Source organism: Microcaecilia unicolor, chromosome 11, assembly GCF_901765095.1.
Source record: "Microcaecilia unicolor chromosome 11, aMicUni1.1, whole genome shotgun sequence".
NCBI classification, from domain to species: Eukaryota; Metazoa; Chordata; class Amphibia; order Gymnophiona; family Siphonopidae; genus Microcaecilia; species Microcaecilia unicolor.
Window position 1 is genome coordinate 161326102 of NC_044041.1, and position 25585 is coordinate 161351686.

General features: G+C 43.7%; 1 protein-coding gene across 2 annotated transcripts in view; it reads right to left on the reverse strand.

Moving 5' to 3' along the window:
- PRKD2 (protein kinase D2) overlaps nucleotides 1–25585 on the reverse strand; it is a 98899-nt gene that overhangs the window by 18958 nt on the left and 54356 nt on the right. For both annotated transcript variants that reach the window (XM_030217373.1, XM_030217375.1), the window contains exons 15-16: nucleotides 22778–22876; nucleotides 1070–1337 (exon numbers count right to left, since the gene is read on the reverse strand). In XM_030217373.1, coding sequence (XP_030073233.1) covers nucleotides 1070–1337; nucleotides 22778–22876 — 367 coding nt within the window. The remainder of the gene's footprint in view (nucleotides 1–1069; nucleotides 1338–22777; nucleotides 22877–25585) is intronic.

Consider the following 25585-nt stretch of genomic DNA (forward strand, 5'->3'; position numbering starts at 1 on the left):
CGGCAGCCAAGGAAGATGGTCCGGACGCTGACGACGTCGATGCACTCGATGCCTCCGGTGCTGATGCCGACGAAGAGCCCGAGAACAAAACGTTCCACTGGGCTAATCTCGCTACCTGAGTCCGCCTTTGTAACAGGGAACACAGACTGCAGTTCTGAGGGCGGTGCTGGGCCCCTAGACACTGAAGACACGCAGAGTGCCTATCAGTGAGCGAGATTACCCGGGCGCACTGGGTGCACTTCTTGAAGCCGCTGGAAGGCTTCGATGTCATGGGCGGAAAAATCACGCCGGCGAAATCAAAAGCCGAAATGGCGAAAATTGAAGCACCAAAATTTAGAGGGAGAAAAATCTCGACCGAGGCCAAAAGAGGCCTACCCCGACAACGAAAGAAAACTTACGGGGCAAAAACTAAGAAATACGGGAAGGGCAGAAAACCCGAAAGGGTCTTCCGGAACACTACCGGAGCGCTTCCCGAACTTTTTCCAAGGAAAAAAGGACAAAAACACGTCGAAAAGGACGCGCGAGGTCGACTCTCTGGGGCACGAATGGCGTAACATGACCGTACCGAGTGCGGACGAAAGAAGACTGGCCGGCTCGAGCCGGTTTCGGGCGGGAAGACGGCCGCGCATGCGCGGTGCGCATGGGCGCGCGAGGACTAGCAAAGGCCTTTGCTAGTAAACTTTCCGATGGAGGGGGCTGCCGAGGACGTCAACCCATCAGTGAGAACAAGCAGCCTGCTTGTCCTCGGAGAACAGAAGTTACCTCATTGAGGCGGGCTGCAGTAAAGAAAAGAGGCGGGTGCCAGCAGCAGGGCAGCGTATGGAAATTGCTGCCATCGCCACCTTTTAAAAAATGTGAAAAGAAGGTAAACTCAGGGAACAGGGTGAAGAAAAGGGGAGATGCCGCTCCCAAAGAATGCCGCCCGAGGCCTCTGCATCAGGTGGCATAATGATCAGGCCACCCCTGATTAGGAACCTATCTCAGACACTCTCTTTACTCCTTTCCACCTACACATCTTGGTGCTTCCTTCTGTGATCCCAACCCCCCACATGCACCCTTATGGTCTCACCTCCAGCAGAGATCTGCTTCCAGGGGTTGGCAGGGTACATGAAGGCTGCATTCTGGATCTGCTCATTAACATCTTCATCCTCGTTGAAGGGAAAGGTCCCGCTTAGGCTGACATACATGATCACACCCACAGACCACATGTCCAATGAGCGATTGTATCCCTGGTTCAGCAGCACCTCAGGAGCAAGATATGCAGGGGTCCCCACCACTGACCGTCGGAATGATTTCTCACCAATGATTCGAGCAAAGCCAAAATCACAAAGCTTCACCTGGATAGAGAAAGGGTGAGTTGAAAGAGAACAGAGTTACAGAAGGAGAAATAACACAGAGCTTCATATTCAGGAAAAACTATTAGCATGACAATTTGTACATGTGATGCAGGCTTTATAGTTTCTCCTGCTCATTGTTATATGGAAAAGGTTTTATTTTCCCTGTTAATTCTGGGAAATAAATTGTGTCTTTCTTGGTACTTTGCATAATGTAGGAGGAGATGCATTTCTGTTTCAACTATCCCCTGTGTAGTACTAGATGCAGAATCTGGCATCTTTGTGCTTCTAGTTCAACTGTGTCTACATTTTTCTATTCCATTCACTTATTCTGTGTTTGGTGAGGATCTGTATCTCTTCTGCATGTGTAGCTGAGGTAATGTTTCTGCTAGCGTGTAGTATCAATCTATGCAAGACTCTGAAGAAGTTCATCTAGTTTCCAACATTCACCTCCAAGTAGGTGGTGTATTGGTGTTCTAGGGTCTGGCGTAATATTTGCACTGTTGCATTTTAGAAGAATTGTTGCTGTTTTGGTATGGCATGTTTGCTAGCATTTTGTACTGCATCACACTGTGCCCAGTACTGGAGCGTGTGTGTTACTTTTACTGAGCTTTACCTGAACAGAAGAGACATAAGAACCACAGACAGTTTTAAAAAAAAGAACCTAAATCTGTTAGAGACTTGGACTGTGTGTACCTTGGCCTGACACTCAGTGCATCAGGGAGCTTTAAAACTGGCTTTAACAGCAGGACAAGAAAATAAAGAAGTCCCAGGTCAGTTTCAATCCTCCAGAAAAGTATTATTGTATAGCACCACTAAACCAAATTTCTTATTACAGCATGTCATCAGAAGGCTATCATTATACCAAAACCACAATGGATCATTCAATATAATGTATATGCAACATTAGGCGATATAATAAAGGGGACAAAACCTTTTTCACATCACCATATGTTTGAGTTCACAAAACCTGGAGTGTTGTTCAGTGAGCCTTGATTAAAGTTGAATCTTCTCCCTAAAGATATTTTCACCTATGCAAGGAACATCTGTGATTCATTCACGTGTGGCTTCCTTCAGAGAAGAGGTCTGAGCAAAGCAGTACAGCATGCTGCTATGGCTACAGCTGCTGCCCTTGAGAAGATGTCAAAAGCATTATAGGTGGATCTGATCAGCTGTTTGACGCATTCCTCAATCTTTCACCAATAGGGCTGAGGTGGCTGTTGCAACTTGCCCTTACTTTTCTGCGACCACTTAATAAGAATAAAGATATTTATTTTATTTGTTACATTTGTACCCCGCGCTTTCCCACTCATGGCAGGCTCAATGCGGCTTACATGGGGCAATGGAGGGTTAAGTGACTTGCCCAGAGTCACAAGGAGCTGCCTATGCCTGAAGTGGGAATCGAACTCAGTTCCTCAGTTCCCCAGGACCAAAGTCCACCACTCTAACCACTAGGCCACTCCTCCTTGCACCCACAGTGACTTGAATACCTTTCTCCTGAACTGGTCCAGAGTGTAGCTATCATTTTTTGATGGCTATGACTGACTAGTACAGTAGATGAGGTTCATCGAATCCAAGGACTAAGAACACCCTATACTTGAGCATCAGGCACCTGCAGGTAGGAGTTATGGAAAGCAACATCTGCCAATTCTTGGCCTGTGTTTCAAATAGGATTTTGTGTACCAGTGTGGCCGGCATCTACTTCAGCTGATCAAGATATGATAAAAAAACATCCAACTCTTCTACCTGATTGAATGGTGATGCAATCAATGTCAAAATGTGTTAACTAATTTCTTGAGGAATTTGGGGTAAGACGAGTGCTCTGGAGAGCCATGCAGTTGCAGAAGTGAGGATACAGGGATCCAGACCCTGTACTGTCATGTTCAATGTAGAGGGGAATGCTCAGATATCTATGAACTCTATTGGAAACCTGAACCTGCAAGCAAAGGCCTTGGTGAGAACATGGGTTACTGGGACCTCAACTATGGCATCCCAAGTGGGGACAGCATCTGAAGAGATGTTGACGGTTGTGAGATGGCTGCTGAGCAGTTGTTTATAGCCTTGTATAAATTTATAACAGACGTCTAACATTGCCAAAGGAGTCTGCCCTTTCTGTCATGGGCATGTCTGAGATATTATGTGGAAACAGTTTGGTAGACGAGAGATGTCCACTTGCATTTGAGCTCCAGGGGGGGAGAATGAAGTCTAAGAGGAGTATTACTTATATTTGTGGATTTATGGTATTTCCTGTAGAGGTTGTTGACATTATTCAATGTGGATCCAGTAAGTCTCTGTGCACCAGAAGATATGGAGCAGCAATTGATGCAGTTGTTCCCTGCATGATCTGCACAGAGAGTGGCATTACTAGGCAGTGGCATAGCCACAGGTGGGTCTGGGCCCACCAAAAATTGCAGTACCTTTTTAAAGACTGATTGGGGATCCCCAAGCCCAGCCAGCTGAAGAGGGCCTCTTCTGGCAGCTGGAACAATCCTGTATTCTGAACTCAGTGGCCAGTACACTTCCATACTATATTCTATGTGCCACTGTAGCGTTGGCCCCCTCCTTCTGTGCATGCTCAGTTTTTGCTACACTTAGAAAGTTTCTCACCATTTTTTCCAACATTAAACATACCCATATTAATGAACATTACACATTTTTGCCACAACAATGGTCCAAATTCACCCAGAAACCCCTAACTTCTTTCTAAAAAAAAATAGAACACACAGTCCCCGCTATGTCCACCACTGATCGGAGCCACAAATGACTGCCTGGAAGCCCAATTTTCAGCCAAACCCCTAAATGCAGAATTTAATAAAATACATTTTTTTTAGGGACCTAGGCCACTATGACCCGCAACCTAAGGACCCTTGAAGGCCCACACCACCAAAAATATATTATTTTTAAAATAAGTTCACAGGACCCCAACTCCTATGAACCAGGAACATTTTAAAATAAAAATAAATAAACCAGAGGTTCACAGGACTTCTTATCTAGCTCTCCAGATGATTTGCAGGCTTCCCCTGTCCTTGAATCTGGTTCGGGAGGACCTCCCTCACTGCCATGGTCTAGCCACTACTTGCAACAGCAGAACATTGGATACAAACTAATTTAGGTCCTGGCTTCAGAAGCCTAGTCGGAGCTCCAGACGCCATAGCACATATGCAGAATACTAGTCCACACGGCGAAGCTCTGACATACAGGCCTCAAGTAGGCCATTTTCCTGCCTGCCTCCACCCACCGGCCTTCATTTTAGGTGCATTCTGCATTGCCCCAACAACCCCTGGAAATGCGCCCAGATCAAGGGAAGGACTCCCCACTGCAGCTGCTTTGGAGGCTCCCGGACCCAGAAAAAGGTTCCTCCACTGGCCACCAATGGCCTGGAAACAAGCTCTAAGATCCCGGAGCTCCCCAGGTCAAATTTTAAAATATTTAACCCTGGGTTACAGTTGCCCAGGCTAAAAATAAATGTCACCCTTGACATTTAGGGGAAGAGGTGAGAAAAGAACTACCCTTCCCTCAGATCAAAACACTCATGATTAACTTACTCTATTCTATTCAGGGGTACAGATGTAGGTAGAGCCAAATGGAAGGAAACCCAATGCCTTTCCACAAGATACCTACAGTTGATAACAGTCCTTCATCCAGCACATCCTGAAGGCACAAAAGTTGGTACCCTAACTTCCTAGCTATCAGTCCAGTCCGAGCACTACTTTTATAACTTGGTGTGCTCCCCAGGCTCACAGGCTTAGGAGTATTCCATCATCATTCTTTACAGCCAACTTTGAAGCCAAATTAAACAAATGCAGCATCCCTAAATTACTTCCCAGGACATCTTTCTTTTCCCAAATTGAAAATGTCCAAAAATGAACAAACCATCATTATTTACTAACCTATCAACATTCTCCTCATTTGAAATTCAAGTGCTTAACCATCATTTAAACAACTATAAATCATCTGCCCTAAACACCAGTTCAGTTCCCTCCGAAGGGAGGTATAAAAGTAGTCAACTCTGGGATATTTAACAGAAAATTTGATAAACACCATTTTTTCCATAAATGAATTCATTTTAAGATGAAATTTTCCAGAAGGAAAAATGGGCTTGCGGTCCGTTACTGGTGTGGGAAACAAGGATACATAAGTTAGTACTGTGACACCAATCTAAGCGCGGGAAAAGAATCGGTCAGAAGGGCTTAGAGTGCGCTATCAAGCTGAATCTAGACTCCCATCCTGAGGGCTGAATAACTCCTGTTCAGTGTATGATGGTGCAGCAAATTAGACTGTGGACAGAGGAAGGGGGTCAAGGTGACTGGAGTTTGATATGCACGAAGCACTTGGAGAAGGAATGTGAAGAATCTGTAAAAGTCATAGGGAAAAGTAAAAACTGGGTTCCGAACTCTCCAAAAAGAGAGAAGAGAATGATAATGTCCAGGAACTGGAGGTGCAGTCTGGTAGTTTAAAGTTGGAGGGGTCTCAAGGAAAAAATAATGTTTTTGAGCCAAGTAATCTGGCTGAGATGATATACCTAAGTGGGAAAAGACTGACTGGGACACCCTTACTGAGCTGGATTCCAATGGCCCGGAGCTGGTAGAAGATCAAGTTGGCAGTCACAGGTGACCAAATTTGTCCAATGGAGCGAGTATATGACAGAAGTGGAAGGTCCGATGCCAGCCGAGAAGTGAGCACTAGAGAATAACCTGTCTGTGCTGGGTTTAAAAGGGAAGGTCTCTGGTGTAGAAAAAAAAAAAAAAAGAGTGGTGTTTGAGAAGGATGAGACTGGAGATGAAAAAAAAGGAGAGTTTAATGAAAGGTACATCCCAAAAGAAGGAAAATTGCTTTATGACAGCAGAAATAGTGGGAAAGGAGGCAAACTGATAGCATTGTTCAGACTGAATAACTGAAGGAAAAAGAAAATGTACACCATGAGGTGGTGGTTATAATTGATACTGATTCCCCAAGAACTGAAGAAAATTGGTCTCCTGAAGTAGACAGGACAGAAATCAGACTGGTTGCAGCCAAAAGGAAGGTGTGGGCTAAAGAAGCGGAAGAGAAAGCAGTTATACCACAAGAGATGAATCTTAGAGGAAGAATTTCATTTTGGAGAATAATGTGTTTAAGAGGTCAAGAAAGGAAGTGAAAATGAGAAAATAAAAGTTGGAAAAGTTTGAGAAGGTGCAGAGAGCAAGAGAGAATTCTTTGGTCTGAAAGGAAGAAACAAAATGTTAATGACAATGGACCGGAAGTGAGCAGTGAAAAGAAGAGAAGTGGGAACATAAAGGTTGTGTGAATACTCAAATAGCTTTTGTGAATACTCAAATGGGCAGTTTTTTTTATTTTGTTTTTTTTTAAATTGATGAAGTTGCTTTGAAGAAAGTTGTTATGCCACTGTTTTAGTTTTAAGAAGAGAAAAGAGGAGATAACAGATTAAATAGCAGCCAGTTGGGCAACATAAATTTTTGTAGTGAGGAGAGAAGGGGGGCAGTGCACAGACAGCAGCAGTACAGAGAGTAGTATAGGCCATGAGCTGCAGAGTACAGGATTGCTCCAGAAGCAGGATGAGGCCCTCTTCGCTGGCAGGGCATGGGGATACCTGCCAGCTCAGGTATTTGAGTTGGGGGGTGCGGTTTCATTGGTTACCCATAGAAGCAAGAATTATTTTTAAACATCGCTGTTTTGTTTTTAAAATTGCTCAGGGCCTTGCTCCATTTTACATGTTCCCTCATCTCAATTCTGGATTCAGGTCATGGCACAAAACACTTTTTCAAATTATCTTTTCCATCTTATAAGGAAGGGGCGGACTGACCATTCAGGCAACTGGGCAGTACCCGAGGGCCCAGAGACTCTGCCTGGATGCCCACCGAACACTACAGCCCTCCCCGGTCCTACCTTTAAAGGTGTACTGCTGGTGATCTAGTGGCCTATGTGGGGGGGGGGGGGGGGGGGCACACACACGACATGTTCATTGCTGCCTGTTGTGCTGCTGCTATTCCCCCCTGCCCGGCACCGCTGTAATTTAAAAATGACGACCAAGAATCCCTGTGGAAGTCTTGCAAGACTGTCAAGACCTGTGAGAAGTCTCAGCCACCATTTTGAAAACACGGTGGTGCCGGCAGACAGGGGAATAATGGCATTGCAGCAGGCAGAAAAGAAAATGTTCCACCCCACAGAGACCACCAGGGGCCTTCAGTTAGGACCAGGGCAGCGAGGGCACGGCTGCAGCAGTAGGATCCAGCAGCGGTAGGATCCAGCAGCAGCACGCAGAGGGGAGCATCCCTGTGCCCGTCTTTTGCTTGCTGCTGCTACAGCCACGGTGAAGAGAGAAGCAGGGGATCGGTGCACGAGCTCCAGACCATCTATAATTTCCTGTTTCTGGGTCCAGCAGAGCCAGCATCAGCACACAGAGGGGAACATCCCTGCACCTTTTTGCTTGCTGCCGCTACAGCCACAGTGAGAAAGAAGCAGAGGATCGGCGCACGAGCTCCAGACTATCTAAAATGAGTAAATCAGTGGGAGGGGGCAGGGAGCCAAGACGGGGCAAAGCTGGATTTGGGGGATGGGGAGACAGAGGAATGCGTTCTGTGTTAAAATTTTTAACACTAGTTAAGCATTTAGCACATTAACCACAATATTAACGCGTTAAATGTACAGCCCTAGTTTACATATTATGTTGACCATGTATTATAGTTTAGATTACTATGTTAGTTTTTCTCTACTTTGTATATTATCCCAGTTTATTATTACTGGCTTCTTATACTGTAATCTGCTTCAAGCCTTTTTAGGTGTGAGCAGAATATAAGTCCTAGCTAAAGTAAAATAAAAATTTCATAGTCCTGGCACTGGAAGGGTGCAGTATGCACAGAAGTGGTACCATAGTATCTGAAGAGGAAGAACAGCCAATGGAAGATTTATCCAAGAAAATGAAGATACATACCTGTAGAAGGTATTCTCCGAGGACAGAAGGCTGGATATCATCACTGATGGATCGTCGTCTGCGACGGCCCAAGAGACCAGAACTAGTCCAAAAAGAAAGACTTTTCTAGAATGCGACGTCACCTGGGGCCCAACGCACTGCGCATGCGCGAGCAGCTTCCCGCCCGCGATGCGAGCATGTCCCCTCAGTTTCTAAAAAGTAAAAACTATAACAGGAACAATTCCAAAGGGGAGGAGGGTGGGTTGTGATGATATCCAGCCTGCTGTCCTCGGAGAATACCTGCTACAGGTATGTATCATCATTTTCTCCGAGGACAAGCAGGCTGGATATCATCACTGATGGGGTATCCTTAGCCCTCCAGGCTCACTCAAAACAATGAACATTGGTCAATTGGGCCTCGCCACGGAATAAAGATAGGACATATTGATAATGGCTGGAGAAGTGATTCAGAACAGTATATGTACTAGCATTGAGAACAGATAAGAAATATTAACCAATTGAGTGAATATAATCCGTTAAAGGAGACCATGTCAATGTTTTTTTTGTTGTAGGATCCAGTAAAACTTGCAGAGGCTGTTTCCAATTTGTGATATGATAAAACTGACTGCCACCAGAAATATTCATTGAGTATTGATGCGTTTTTCCAGTTGGTTAAAATCATAAATTGTCCGATAGATATCAAAATATCAAATAAAACTTGTTCTGTTAGATATATTTCAGGGGAACAAGATTTAAATATGATTAATGAAGCATTAAGCTTGACATTGATGTGAAATATAGAACATATGGTTTCCCAATTTTTTTGCCAAACATCTTAATTTGTTTACAATCATAAATCATATGAACAAGCGTGCCTACTTGTGTTTGACAATGCCAACAAAGGTTGGAAGTTGCAAGCTTAGCAATGTGAAGTTTATGTGGAGTCCATGTAACCCTATGATAGAGAAAAAAAACACTGATTGCATAATATTGGCAGAAGGAAGAGGTCTAATCAAGGATTTCCACATGCGTGGATGTGTAGATTGTGATAGAACTTGGTCAGCATCTATGTTTGTAGTAATAAGTGAGTAAAATTTTGTAAATAGATGAAGCAACATGTCGTTATTATTCAAGGATGTAGCAGTCTGTCGTTTCTTTCTCTATCAGCAAAATTCACCCTTTCCTTTCTGAGCACATTACCAAAACCCTCATCCACGCTCTTATCACCTCTCGCTTAGACTATTGCAACTTGCTTCTCACAGGTCTCCCACTTAGCCATCTCTCTCCTCTTCAATCTGTTCAAAATTCTGCTGCACGACTAATATTCCGCCAGGGTCATTATGTTCATATTAGCCCTCTCCTGAAGTCACTTCACTGGCTTCGTATCCATTTTTTTTTTGGTTACATTTGTACCCCGCACTTTCCCACTCATGGCAGGCTCAATGTGGCTTACATGGGGCAATGGAGGGTTAAGTGACTTGCCTAGAGTCACAAGGAGCTGCCTGTGCCTTAAGTGGGAATTGAACTCAGTTCCTCAGTTCCCCAGGACCAAAGTCCACCACCCTAACCACTAGGCCATTCCGCATACAGTTCAAACTCCTCTTATTGACCTATAAGTGTATTCACTCTGCAGCTCCTCAGTACCTCTCCACTCTCATCTCTCCCTACATTCCTCCCCAGGAACTCTGTTCACTGGGTAAATCTCTCTTATCTGCACCCTTCTCCTCCACCGCTAACTCCAGACTCCGTTCCTTTTATCTTGCTGCACCATATGCCTGGAATACACTTCCTGAGCCAGTACTCAAGCTCCATCTCTGGCCGTCTTCAAATCTCAGCTAAAAGCCCACCTTTTTGATGCTGCTTTTAACTCCTAACCCTTATTCACTTGTTCAGAACCCTTATCATCCTCACCTTAATATTCCCTTATCTCTTGTCTTGTTTGTCTGTCCTAATTAGATTGTAAGCTCTGTCGAGCAGGGACTGTCTCTTCACGTTCAAGTGTACAGCGCTGCATACATCTAGTAGCGCTATAGAAATGATAAATAGTAGTAGTAGCAGCAGTCTGATAAATAGAGGGTTCATGGATATCAGTGGTTCTAAGTGTGCTTGTAGACTTAATACAGTGTATAAGTTGCATCCATTGAAAGAAGTGTGCTTTGGGGATATGCTTATTTGTATGAAGTTCTTGAAATGTTAATAAAGCGTTCTTCCCTTTTGCACAATGGTCCAAATTCCGCAGTTAATCCAGGACTTCCATAAGAATGTTTTATGGTTGATGCGGAATCTGGGGTTGTTCCAGATAGGTAGATATAGGGTGGAAGGGATTGGATAATCTATGTTTTGTCTAAATTAGGCAAGTTTTAGTATTATGAAAAACAGAGTTATCAATTTCAGGTAAGGTAGGCATCATGTAGATAGTTAAATATAATGGTATTGTTGAAGATATGAGTTGTTCCAATTGGAGTCAGACTGGTAAATCTTCTTCAGTAATAAACCAGTAGCAAACTTGCTGTGCAATGAATGATTTGTGATACAGTAAAAAGTCAGGGAACATTAGTCCAAATTTTTCTTTGAAGCCTTGAGTTTTTTTAATATTCTGGTCATCTTAGATTTCCAAAGAAAAGAGACCAGCAGCTTTTCTACCTGTTTATAAAACAAAGTTTGAAATAACATTGGAATCATGCTCAAAATGAAGTTCATTTTAGGAGAGATTATCATTTTGATGGTCTCAATTCTGCCCCACCAGGACATATGAAGAGGATGCCACTTTAATATAAGTTCTTTAATAAATTTAAGTATGTTTTCACTATTGTGCTTAGTGGTATCTTGTGTTGTGTAATGTAGGTCGATACCAAGATACCTGATTTTTTCTGAGGACCAAATAAGATTGAAGGGCTGGACTAAACTAGGAACTGCATGAATAAGTGGTAGTACTTCAGTTTTGGTTTGATTCATTTTATAGCCCGAGATTTCGGAGGAGTGGATCAAAGAGAATAAAGAGGGTAGCGAGGTCTGAGGATTGGAAATATATAATAGTATATCATCAGCATATGCAGATATTTTAAATTAAGTGTTTTTATATGTTATTCCTGCTATGTTGATCTGAGAATTTATAGCAATTATGAGTGGTTCTAGTGCTAAGTTGAACAAGTAAGGTGACAAAGGACAACCCTGTCGAGTTCCTCTGTAAAGATGAACCTCATCTGATAAATGATTATTGGCAATGATTTTGGCTGTGGGCTTTGAGTATAATACTTTTAGTTTTGAAATAAAGTCTGGTGCTGCACCGAATCATTCTAGGACGTTAAAAAGATATTGCCATTCTACCCTATCGAAGGCTTTTTCTGCATCTAGGGACATAGCGATGATGGGGCAATTTTGAGATTTGGCAATATGTGATAATTGAAAGAATAATCTAGAATTATCTGATACTAATCTGTTTGGCATAAAGCCAATTTCATTTGGGGAGATGACTTTGTAGATAATTTTCTTCAATCTATTGGCTAATAATTTTGCTTAGATTTTATAATCAGAATTAAGAAGAGATATAGGCCTGTCATTCTGTACTAGTTGGGGGTCTTTATTAGGTTTTGGAATTACTGTGATAAGAGCTTCTGTGAATCTACTAGATGTAGCATCTAAGGTGTCTAAAGAACTGAAGAGTTGCATAAGAGTCGTATGGAGTAAGTGTGAGAACATTTTGTAGAAAACAGGAATGCCATCTGGACCAGGCGTTTTGTGGGAAGGTCTTTAAGAGCTTGCGTAATTTCCTGCAAACTGTATGGTGCCGTAAGAAGTTTATTATCTGAGAAGGACCATTGCGGTTGGGTCAACTGAGATAAAAATTTTTTAATTTTATCAGGATCACCGTCTGTTTCTGATGTGTACAGTTCATTATAAAATTGATGGAATGCACTTAAAATTTCAGTGGCCGAGGAGACATTTTTGTTTTTGTTATTCTTAACTGAAGGAATTTGTACTTTGGTTTTTTTATGCTTAAGATAGTTAGCTAGAATCTTGCCACTCTTATTTCCTCCTATGTAGTACTGGGTTTTGGAATGAAAAATCTCTTGTAAGGCCGTTTCACTTACAATTTTATTATATTCATATTTAAGCTGACAAAGCTTGTTTAAAAATTGTTTGTCTTGTGTGATGATAAATTTGTTTTCGTAATTTTTAATTTGTTTTTCTAGATTGTCAAGCCTAGTATTTTGTTCTTTCTTTTTAAAGGCTGCTATAGAAATTAGCTCTCCTCTTAATGTTGCTTTGAAAGCCTCCCAGATAGTAATCTGTGTTAAACTTTCTGATGCATTATTGAGAAAGAATTCAGAGATAAAGGCTGTGATTCGAGATTTAATATTAGTAAGAGATTAATATTAATAGGCCAAATAGGAGACCTAGGTGAACATGGCATCTGGGAGAGCATATCCAGAGAAATGGGTTCATTATCAGAGATGACAATAGGATATATTATAGTTTCTGTGACTGAGGGAAGTAAAGTGGCAGAGAGGAGAAAATAATCGATTCTGGAGAATGTACAATGAGGAGGGGAGTAATAAGTATAATCTCTTTTATCAGGAAATTTTGTTCTCCTAGGATCTATTAAATTGAATTGAGCCATTAATGAGTGCAATGTAATGATGACATTTGAGGAGGATTTTGTAGAGGGAGCGCTTTTATCTAACCACTTACCTAAAGGGAGATTAAAGTCTCCAGATATGAGTATCAGGGCTGGATCAAAGGAGGATACTGTACTAAATAGCGTGTGGAAAAAGTCAGGAGAGTTGTTATTAGGTGTATATATGTTAACTAAAAGGAATGGTTGTGAAAATATAGTGCTGGGGAGGAGACGGCTGTCTTGGTACATGTGGGTACTAATGACATAGGAAAATGTGGGAGAGAGGTTCTGGAAGCAAAATTTAGGCTCTTAGGTAGAAAGCTGAAATCCAGATCCTCCAGGGTAGCATTTTCTGAAATGCTACCTGTGCCACGCGCAGGGCCCAAGAGACAGGCAGAGCTCCAGAGTCTCAATGCGTGGATGAGACGATGGTGCAGGGAGGAGGGCTTTAGATTTGTTAGGAACTGGGCAACATTCTGGGGAAGGGGGAGCCTATTCCGAAAGGATGGGCTCCATCTTAACCAGAGTGGGACCAGGCTGCTGGCATCGGCGTTTAAGAAGGAGATAGAGCAGCTTTTAAACTAGAAATGGGGGGAAGGCCGACAGTCGCTCAAAAGAGCATGGTTCGGGATAAGGTATCTTTCAAAGATATCACCATAACAGGGAAGATAGAGTATCCTGATAGTGAGGTTGCAAAAGAGATTGTAGTAGATCGGGTATCTTTAAATAACAATAAAAATCAGACAAAAGATTGCCAATTAATACTGTCAAGTACTAAGCATGATGTACTTAGGAACAACAAACATAGTTTGAAATGTCTATATGCCAATGCCAGGAGCCTAAGAAATAAGATGGGGGAGTTGGAATATATTGCACTAAATGAAAAATTAGATATAATAGGCATCTCTGAGACCTGGTGGAAGGAGGATAACCAGTGGGACACTGTCATACCGGGGTACAAATTATATCGTAGTGATAGGGTGAATCGGATTGGTGGAGGGGTAGCATTGTATATTAACGAGAGCCTTGAATCAAATAGATTGAAAATTCTGCAGGAAACAAAACACTCCTTGGAATCACTGTGGATTGAAATTCCATGTGCAAAGGGGAAAAGGATAGTGATAGGAGTGTACTACCGTCCGCCTGGCCAGGACGAACAGACGGATGCGGAAATGTTAAAGGAAATCAGGGACGCAAACAAACTGGGCAACACAATAATAATGGGGGATTTCAATTACCCGCATATAGACTGGGTTAATGTAACATCTGTACACGCAAGGGACATAAGATTTCTTGATGAAATCAAGGACAGCTTCATGGAACAGCTAGTTCAGGAGCCGACAAGAGAAGGAAAAATACTAGACTTAGTCCTTAGTGGTGCTCATGATCTAGTGCAGGGGGTAACGATACGAGGGCCGCTTGATAACAGTGATCATAATATGATCGGTTTTGATATTGGCATTGAAGGAAGTGAAACTAGGAAATCAAGTACGCTAGCGTTTAACTATAGAAAAGGTGATTACGACAAAATGAGAAAAATGGTGAAAAAAAGACTGAAAGGAGCAGCTCGCAGAGTAAAAAACTTGCATCAGGCGTGGATGCTGTTTAAAAACACCATCCTGGAGGTTCAGGACAAATATATTCCACGTATTAGAAAAAAGGGAAAAAAGACTAAACGTCAGCCGGCGTGGCTAAACAGTAAGATAAAGGAAATCATTAGAGCCAAAAAACAATCCTTCAGAAAGTGGAGAAGAGAACCAACTGAAAGTAACAGGATAGATCATAAGGAATGCCAAGCCAAATGCAAAGCGGAGATAAGGAGGGCAAAAAAGGACTTTGAGAAGAAATTAGCGTTGGAAGCAAAAATACATAGTAAAAATTTTTTTAGATACATTAAAAGCAGGAAACCGGCCAAAGAGTCGGTTGGGCCGCTGGACGAAAATGGTGTTAAAGGGGCGATCAAGGAGGACAAAGCCGTAGCGGAGAAATTAAATGAATTCTTTGCTTCGGTCTTCACCGAGGAGGATTTGGGGGGGACACCGGTGCCGGAAAGAATATTTGAAGCGGGGGAGTCGGAGAAACTAAACAAATTCTCTGTAACCTTGGAGGATGTAATGGGTCAGTTCAGCAAGCTGAAGAGTAGTAAATCACCGGGACCTGATGGTATTCATCCCAGAGTATTAATAGAACTAAAAAATGAACTTGCAGAGCTACTGTTAGAAATATGCAATCTGTCCCTAAAATCGAGTGTAGTACCGGAAGACTGGAGGGTAGCCAATGTTACTCCGATTTTTAAGAAGGGTTCCAGAGGAGATCCGGGAAATTATAGACCGGTGAGTCTGACGTCGGTGCCGGGCAAGATGGTGGAGGCTATTATTAAGAATAAAATTGCAGAGCATATACAAAAACATGGACTGATGAGACAAAGTCAGCACGGATTTAGTGAAGGGAAGTCTTGCCTCACCAATCTAATGCATTTTTTTGAGGGGGTAAGCAAACATGTGGACAATGGGGAGCCGGTTGATATTGTATATCTGGATTTTCAGAAGGCGTTTGACAAAGTGCCGCACGAAAGACTCCTGAAGAAATTGCAGAGTCATGGAATCGGAGGTAGGGTATTATTATGGATTAAGAACTGGTTGAAAGATAGGAAGCAGAGAGTAGGATTGCGTGGCCAGTATTCTCAGTGGAGGAGGGTAGTTAGTGGGGTCCCGCAGGGGTCTGTGCTGGGTCCGTTGCTTTAGAAATAAGTGTTGCAGACATTTAAATCTTAAGAGAGGAAAAACCTTTCACTATATAACTTGTAGTGGGCATCTAAAGCACACTTGAAATGAGAATGTATAGATTAGGTTGCATAGCAGAACATTTAAATCAAAATAAGCTATGAAGTGTCAATATGGCTTTAGAAATAAGTGCTGAGATATGTAAAGCTTAAGAAAGGAAAAAACCTTTCATTGTATAGCTTATGATGTAAATAAATGGGCATTTAAAGCACATTTGAAATGAAAGTGCATAGATTCATTTGCACAACAGAACAAATAAATCAAACCAAGCTATGAAATATCAATATGGCTATAGAAATAAGTGCTGTAGATATTTAAAGCTTAAGAGAGGAAGAACCTTTCACTATAAAGCTTACAATGTCTGAAATTGAACATCCAAGAAAGCACAAAGGCAGACGGTCTGCAAGCTCCAAGGTGGAAAAAGTACAGAGCAGATCGTAAAGAACGTAATTTATTAAACAATTAAAAATATAATAAAAAATAATAATAATATAAATACATATGAAAAGTAAGCCCGACACAGGCCGTGTTTCGCCCAGCAAGGGCTGCTTCAGGGGCTACACAAAAATCCTTTCAAGTTGGAAAAATGATAAGCAATTTGCAATAATGCAATATGCTAGCAATCCCAGTATGAAAAAACAGCTCTTCGAGAGGGCCAAATCAACATAACATCCAATCTATCTGGCGTCTCTTGCCTCTGAAGAAAGCTCTACAAATTTTAACCTCAGCTCATAACCATCCTACCATATATATTGATGGTAAATCAATTCTCATTGTTCCAGACCTCGCCAAAACAACAGCAAGGAAGAGGAAAGCTTTTCTAGACACGAGACCAAAGCTCAAATCGCTTGGAGCCAGATTCGGAACAGAACAAAAATGGGCCTAGGGGGGTGGAGTTGGATTCTAAACCCCAAACAGATTCTGCAGCACCAACTGCCCAAACCGACTGTCGCGTCGGGTATCCTGCTGAAGGCAGTAGTGAGATATGAATGTGTGAACTGATGACCACGTTGCAGCCTTGCAAATTTCTTCAATGGAGGCTGACTTTAAGTGAGCCACTGACGCAGCCATGGCTCTAACATTGTGAGCCGTGACATGGCCCTCTAGAGTCAGCCCAGCTTGGGCATAAGTGAAGGAAATGCAATCTGCTAGCCAATTAGAGACGGTGCGTTTTCCGATGGCAACTCCCTTCCTGTTGGGGTTGAAAGAAACAATTGGGCGTGTCTGTAGGGCTTAGTCCGCTCCACGTAAAAGGCCAATGCTCTCTTACAGTCCAAGGTGTGCAACTTGTCCTCACCAGGGCGGGTATGTGGCCGGGGAAAAAATGTTGGCAAGACAATTGACTGGTTCAGATGGAACTCAGACACCACCTTCAGCAAGAACTTAGGGTGAGTGTGGAGGACTACTCTGTTATGGTGAAACTTGATATAAGGTGCATGAACTACTAGGGTTTGGAGCTCACTAACTCTACGAGCTAAAGTAACAGCCACCAAGAAAATGACCTTCCAGGTCAAGTACTTCAGATGGCAGGAATTCAGTGGCTCAAAAGGAGCTTTCATCAGCTGGGTGAGAACGACGTTGAGATCCCATGACACTGGTGGAGGTTTGACAGGGGGCTTTGACAAAAGCAAACCTCTCATAAAATGAACTACTAAAGGCTGTCCTGAGATAGACTGACCTTCTACACGTTGATGATAAGCACTAATTGCACGAAGATGAACCCTTACTGAGTTGGTCTTGAGACCAAACTCTGATAAGTGTAGAAGGTATTCAAGCAGGGTCCGTGTAGAGCAAGAAAAAGGATCTAGGACCTTGCTGTCACACCAGACAGCAAACCTCCTCCATTTGAAAGAATAACTCTTTTCATGGAATCTTTCCTGGAAGCAAGCAAGACTCGGGAGACACCCTCTGAAAGGCCTAAAGAGGCAACTTCTAAGTTCTCAACATCCAGGCCATGAGAGCCAGAGACTGGGATGTAGAAGCGACCCCTCGTTCTGAGAGATGAGGGTCGGAAAACAGTCCAATCTCCAGAGGGAACCAGATCTGACGGGGGCCAAAAAGGTGCAATCAGAATCATGGCTCCGCAGTCTTGTTTGAGTTTCAGCAGAGGTTTCCCTTCTAGAGGTATGGGAGGATACGCATACAGAAGACCTGTCCCCCAATGCACGAGAAAAGCATCTGACACTAGTCTGTCGTGGGCCTGAAGCCTGGAACAGAACTGAGGGACCTTGTGATTGATCTGAATGGCAAAAAGATCTATCAAGGGGGTGCCCCACGCTCGGAAGATCTTGCAGACAACGTCCATGTGCAGAGACTACTCGTGAAGTTGCATTATCCTGCTCAGTCTGTTGGCCAGACTGTTATTTAGGCCTGCCAGGTATGTGGCCTGAAGAAACATGCCGTAACGGCGAGCCCAAAGCCACATCCGGACGGCTTTCTGACACAGAGGGCGAGATCCGGTGACCCCCTGCTTGTTGGTGTAATACACTGCAACCTGATTGTCTGTCTGAATTAGAATGATTTGGTTGGACAACCGATCTCTGAAAGCCTTTAGAGCATTCCAGATCGCGTGTAATTCCAGGAGGTTTATCTAAAGATCCCTTTCCTGAAAGGACCAAGCTCCTTGAGTGTGAAGCCCATCTACATGAGCTCCCCACCCCAGAAGGGATGCATCCGTTGTCAGCACGTTTTGTGTATGAGGAATTTGGAAATGACGTCCCAAGGTCAGACTGGTTCGAATGGTCCACCATTGAAGGAAACTGCAAAAATTGGTGGAAAGATGGATTACATCCTCTAGATCCCCTGTGGCCTGACACCACTGGGAAGCTAGGGTCCATTGAGCTGACCTCATATGTAGGTGTGCCATGGGAATCACATGAACAGTGGAAGCCATGTGCCCTAAGAGCCTCAACATCTGCCGAGCGGTGATCTGTAGAGAAGCTTGAGCCGAGGACACCAGGGCCAGTTGTCTGCCCTTGCCTGGGGAAGATAAGCTCGAGATGTCTGTGTGTCCAACAGAGCCCCAATAAACTCCAATATCCGAACCGGGACAAGGTGGGACTTGGGATAATTGATTACGAAGCCCAGTAGCTCTAGCACTTGAATAGTCATCTGTATGGACCGCAGAGCACCCGCTTCCGAGGTGCTCTTCACCAGCCAATCGTCGAGATAAGAGAAGACATGCACTCCCAGTCTGCATAGCGATGCTGCGACAACTGCCAGGCACTTTGTAAAGACCCTGGGTGCAGATGCCAGACCAGACTGAAAGTGCTGCAATCCAAGCCGAAACTGAAGATACTTCCTGTGAGCTGGGAGTATCGAGATGTGGGTATAGGCATCCTTTCCAGAGAGCATAGCCAATCGTTTTCCTGAATCATGGGAAGAAGGGGTGCCCAGGGAAACCATCCTGAACTTTTCTTGGACCAGCTTCCCGCATGCGCAGTGCGTCGGGCCCTGCGCAATGTCGCGTTCTGGAAAAGTCTTTCTTTTTGGACTAGTTCCAGTCTCCTGGGCCGTCGCAGACGACGACCCATCAGTGATGATATCCAGCCTGCTTGTCCTCGGAGAATGCTTAGTCAACAACAGCACCTTGTACTTAATAGCTGCAAGGAATCTAAGAACATAGCTAAAACTTCTTCAAGCCCTGGGAGACATCTGGACAATGAACACACCCCTGATGGCTTCATGAGCTTTGCCAAAGCAATAGACACAGGTCATAGGCAACCAACTGGGCCATGGTGTGTCTGTACTGGGGGTATTTCTTGAATCCTAGCTCTTTGGATATCAATCAACAGAGAGAGGTAGGTGGATTTTGGAGAGGAGCAAGGTTTGACCCTTCTACCACATGGAGAAAAGACAAAGAATATAAGGAACACTACTTGAGGAGGGAAAGCTGGCACATGACCAGAATAAACTCTAGATCTTTGTGGGCCCTAGAGAGGGGTCTTCCATTCAGGGACCATCAGGGATGATATCTTCAAATGTGCAGATCATTTATGCTGCTGTCCAAAGAAAACATATTTACCCAACTAGCTAGTCTTGTGCTCAAATTTTAAAAGGTAATACATCTAAAACCCAAATCCATTATTTTAGGAAAGTCTTCCATGTGAAGTCAAATCCAGATTTTATTGATATCACAATGCAAGGAAAAATAAAATATGGAAAGGAGAAAGAACACAAACACATTACTCTTTTAATTGCAGTAAGTTTTCTCATCATGCAAACATACCACAAATCTCTGTAATGGAGACCTTCCAGAAAGTTTTTGCTGCCACCAGAAATTGCCTGACTAGTGTACAGAACCGGTGGCCAGTTCAAACCCCACTGCTGCTCCTTGTGATCTTGGGCAAGTCACCTAACCCTCCACTGCCTCAGGTACAAACTTAGATTGTGAGCCCTCCTGTGACAGAGAAATATCCAGTGTAATGTAACTCACCTTGAGCTACTACTGAAAAAGGTGTGAGCAAAATTTAAATAATCAATAAAAAATAAATAAATCTCTCTCCCTGACCAACATTCAGTGGTGTACTGGTAAATGTTTAACAACAGGCCCTGGTCCAACTCTGCGTCCCCCCCCCCCCCCCCCTCAAATTGCAGAGCTGGCTATAGTCGGGGAGAGAGCCTTGGGAGGTGGGGGGCAATGCATTACTCTCTCCAGGAAAAAAAAAATTAAATGCTCTCAGGTTCCAATCTAATTCATGTTTAATGTGGGATAAAATGCCATAAAAAAGTAAATACATATAAACTTTTAATGTTGAGCACCTGATTCTCAAAGTGGACATATTCCAAACACTAAAATGAAAATAAAATGATTTTTTCTACCTTTGTTGTCTGGTGACTGTTTTTCTGATCATGCTGGCCCAGTATCTGATTCTGCTGCTATCTTGTCCTCTTAACTCTGTTTCCAGGGCTTCCTTTCCATTTATTTCTTTACTTTCCTCCTTTCTTCTTCATTTCTCGCTCTATACACATAAGTAAAAGCTGGGTCCTACGCAGACTTGACTGTCCAGTGGATCCAGCTTCTGCCTATTTTCTCCATCCATGTGCAGTTTTTCTCCTCTCTTCCTTTTCCCTCATCTCATCTCCTTCCTCCCCTCCATCCATGTCCAGCACTTCTCCTCTCTCTCCTCCATTCATGTTCATCTCACTTCCTCTCTCTTCCCTCCCCCTCCATCCATGTCCAGCATTTCTTCTCTCTCCCTTCCACTCCATCCATGTGCACCTCCTTCCTCTGTCTTCCCTCCCCTCCATGTCCAGAATTTCTTCTCTCCCCTCCATCCATGCGCACCTCCTTCCTCTGTCTTCCCTCCCCTCCATGTCCAGAATTTCTTCTCTCCCCTCCATCCATGTGCATCTCCTTCCTGTCTTCCCTCCCCTCCATGTCCAGAATTTCTCCTGCCCTCCCCTCCATCCATGTCCTGAAACTCTCCTCTCTCCCCCGCCCTCCATCCAAGTGCAGCAATCCTCCTCTCTCCCCTGCTCTCCCCTCCATCCACCCATGTCCAGAAACTCTCCTCTCCCCTGCCCTCCATCCATCTATCTATCCATCCATATCCAGCAATTCTCCTCTCCCCTGCCCCCCTCCATCCATCCATATCCAGTAATTCTCCTCTCTCCCCTGCCCCCCTCCATCCCCAGCAATTATCCTCTCTCCCCTGCCCTCCCCTCCATATCCAGCAATTTCTCCGCTCTCCCCTGCCCTCCCATCCATGTCCAGCAATTTCTCCGCTCTCTCCTGCCCTCCCCTCCATGTCCAGCGATTCTCCTTTGCCCCCATCTTCCCCTCTCAGTCATGTCCACCTGCCCACCCTCTTATCCCCCCAACATCCCCCTTTTTGTTCCTGCCACCCTGCATCATTTAAATCTTTTATTTACCTTCGTTGAAGCAGCCGCATCAGTGAAAGCCAGGCCTGTCTATAGCCTTCCCTTTGTGTTTGTTCCCTCTCAGTGTCCCGCCCTCGCGGAAAGAGGAAATGTCAGAAGAAGGCGGGACATAGAGGGAACGAAGGGAAGGCTAGAGATGGGCAGGGCTTTCACTGACGCGGCCGCTGCGACGGAGGTAAACAATTTAAACCCCCCCCCCCCCCCAGGGGTGCAGGTGCAGGCAAACAAGGGCTGAGGGAGATGAGGTAAGTGGCGGTAAGCATGCATGGCTTGTGGCGCCCTCCAGCCATGCTTACCGCCCTGGAGAGCTGGCTTGCCGTGCCAGAACAACCAGCTTGCAAGATGTTAAAAAATTTAACAACCAGCTCTTGTGAGCCGGCTCCAGCACACCATGCCAACATTCCTAATAAGATCATCATGAGATTCCAATCCAGTGCAACCCCTAGTCATTTTCTAGATTATTCCTTAACTTTTGTTTCTAATAAAACTCAGCCTTAAAAGACTCCCACCATATGTGAATTATATATCCCCAGATCCATACTTATGCCAACAATCACCTGATAGTTGGAAATATGTTGTTAAAATAGATATCTTAAATATTTCTTCACAACACACGTATTCATAAATTTTGAATTTAACTCTGAGAAAGAAAGGAGACACGCATTAAAAGCTTCACCTGTATTCACAAATATCAAAATTGGGTAGTGACAGCTGCAGGGAGGGTGCAACTTTTGTATCTGTAAACCTCACCACCCAAAGCTTTCTCACCAACACTGGAAATAGGGCGTCTTCTTCCCTCCTACTCTGAGTTCTCCTTTCTGTCCCAAAGAGGGACCTGCCTCCCTTCCCTCTGTCCCACCCTGGGAAAGGACTCCCTCCCTCTCACCTCTTTCCTCCCTTGTTTCACACAGAAGGAGGAAACAGGTGAGCTCTGGCTTGTCTCCCTCTCAGGCCAAAGATTCCTCTTTGCAGGGGCAGATTTCCAAATAAGCTGCCTAAGAAACTGCCTAAGGGCTGCTCCACCACTGGATGTTCACTCCACTGACCACATCACTGCATAGAGCCAACTGTCTCATGTGACACTCTTGTATAAGTCCCTAAACCAAGAGCAACTTCAGAAGGAGACCACTCCACAATAGTAGCTGAAGAATGCCTTTGGACAACCCACAGAGGGGTTGAGGGTGTCACGCATACGGAGTGCAGACATGATCTGTACGGGAGCACTGCAATACACATAGGGGGTTTCTCTTACCTGTGGGAAGGGATCTGCAGATGCCAGCAGAACGTTCTCCGGTTTCAGGTCACAGTGGACAATGTTCTTGAAGTGCAAGTGTCGAAGGGCGGCCAATATCTGCCCAAAGAAGAAAAGGAGAAATTAACAACAGAAGGGCCTGCAGAATCGGGTTCTCCATGTTCACAGCACCCGCCAGGCTCAATTCCCCAGGGGAAAAAAAGATACCTAATATCCTCACTGCCCTGCATGACAACTTGTCTTATATCATTGTTACAAATCTAAGATAATTTAACCATCAATACAATGGCTGTGCACCAATTGGGGAAGCATCTCTACCAGCACCTTTGTGAAAAGCACTCCCAGATCCAGGGAGGAAAACCCAAGCTATTAACAAGGAGTGGACAAGTAGCAGGCTGAGAACAAGGGAAATCCAGCTGATGTTCTGTTACTTTGGGTATGTCAGTTAACCCTTCTCTGCCTCAAATGCAAACTGTAAGCTCTCTAGGGACAGGGAAATACTTACTATACTTGAATGTAACTCACCTTGAACTACTATTGGAAAAGTGTAAGCTAAATCCAAAATCCAGAAAATAAAGACGATACTCACTGACCACATTCAGATCCCTGTTACTGCACTTTTCAGTTTCTGGACCCCAAGCAAGGACTGGGTTAAGCATGTTGTGGGAAAAATAGAAAATAGGAAGAAAAGCCTTCAAGCAAGGGCAATTGAAGGTTGAGAGCTATACACACTCAAAGGAGGCATCATTTAAGGGAAAAAAGTTCAAAGGAAGAGGAAGCATCATGAAAAAAAAGGGGAAAGTAAAGAAAACATGAGCAGCAAATAATCTTCCAAAGTAGAGAAGCGCACAGCACTAACGTTTTCAATTCCTTTTAAGTTCATTTCAGCTTTCTCTTGATTTTCACATTTTTTTCCTGTTTCATATATTTGTTTTAATAAAAATTTTTTTTAACACATTAAAATTTTAGCATGCACTAATCATGTTAATACATGTTAAACTTGTAGGTTAACACATTTTTTTTTAAATGTAGTTTGCACTAAACTTATTTAATTACAGAAGGAAGAGATGTCACAAGATGAAATGGCTACCTAAGCCATTTGCTCCACTGTCACTTGAGGTAAATTGGTGATCTCTCCCCCGCCCATCCCAAAAACCTTGCCTGCTAGCCCAAGAGGTCTATCTGCTTAACCAGTGCTTAGTGAGGGTATGAGTTGCGATGGGTTCCAGTATAGCAAATACAAATAAAGCAGTCTAGTAAGTACAAGTAAATGAAAAAAAGACAAAATGAAATGACAGTGGATCCGGGACATTAAGAATGACATTAAAGCTGTATAGGAGGAGCTCAGAGCACCAAGCGTGGGCTAACATATGTACTCTGTTCATAAATAGGACAGACCCCACTGTTTGTTCAACTGCATTGGTTAGCTGTTGAAGCTAATGTTTAAACTATGTATGATGGTATTCAAAATATTGTATGGTAAAACTTCACCTTATATATATCAGATATTTTGAGGCGAAATAGTGGTGTTAAACTTACACTCCACAAGCAAATGCTTTTATAATTTTCAACTACCAAAATGGTTAGATTTAAAAAGATATTGATATCATTCCCGCATCAGGCGGCTAAAATCTGGAACTTGATGCCACTAGAGATCAGAATGTTAAACTATAATTTAGGCAGGGAGTGAAGACTTTCTTATTTCAGAAACATGCACTCTCTTCTTTCTGAATTGTTCTATCTATAGGGATTGCTATTCCTTGGGTTTACCAAGTCTTCTTGGGTTGTAATCCACATAAAACTGAGTAGGTGTTTGCAGAATATAAGAAATGTAACGTAATAGCTGACATGGGATGCAGGCTCGAGAAAACTAAGGGGACCAACAAGGAGAGGCCCTGGTAGGGATGGAAAAGCAACTGGAGAAAAATCAGAGCCGGAGATGCAACCTCTGGTTCCATGATGTGCCTGAGACTCCTGATTATACTACGTCCAGGTCGTACAGAACACTGAGAAGGCCCTCCTGTCAGGTCTAACCTAAGCCCCATAAAAACTGAGGGATCACTGGGCTTTGAATGAATATACAAACCTACCAAAAGACATTACCATTTGCTTCCACAGCTATCAAGAGAAAGAAACAGAGGCTACCAAGGCAAGAGCAGTGGGCACTTTGAAATGGGATACCTATGACACAGAGATTTTCTAAGATCTATCAACTGCAGAGGAGGCATGAACTAGGGCCATAATTGCTAAGCTGAGAGGGCAATGGTGACAGCATTCTTTTGGTTTGGCCTTTATTTTTGAAAGGATAACCTAGACATCCAAGAAAAGCACTGGAGGAAGCTGGGATCACTCATCTGGAGACACTGGAAGAGACCAAAAGACCCCAGTCCACCCATGATGCAGAGAGTATGGAGTGGCAGAAGCATAAACATAAAGCAGGTAGGTCTAGCCCAGCGCTAAGAGTAATAATTTGACTTCACAAAACTGTATCATGTGACTATAAGTGGGACACCGAACATACAATGCATATTGACTGGTACTCTTGGATCAGATACTTTAGAGAGTTGTGGGGTGAGAATGGGGGAGGGAGTGGTAGGCTGCAGTGATATGGGTAGGGTGAGGCACAGCTAGCTTCCTCATGGGCTGGCCCTGCCTGCATGGTTTGTGTCTTACCAGGCTTTTGAAGGTGGGTGATATTTTGGAATAAGGTGGGGATGGGTAGGAGCTGGGATAGACAAACAAGGATGAGGACAGAAGGTACAAGGGGAAGGGGCCTAAAGAAGGAGCTAGAGACTGTGGCCTGTGGGT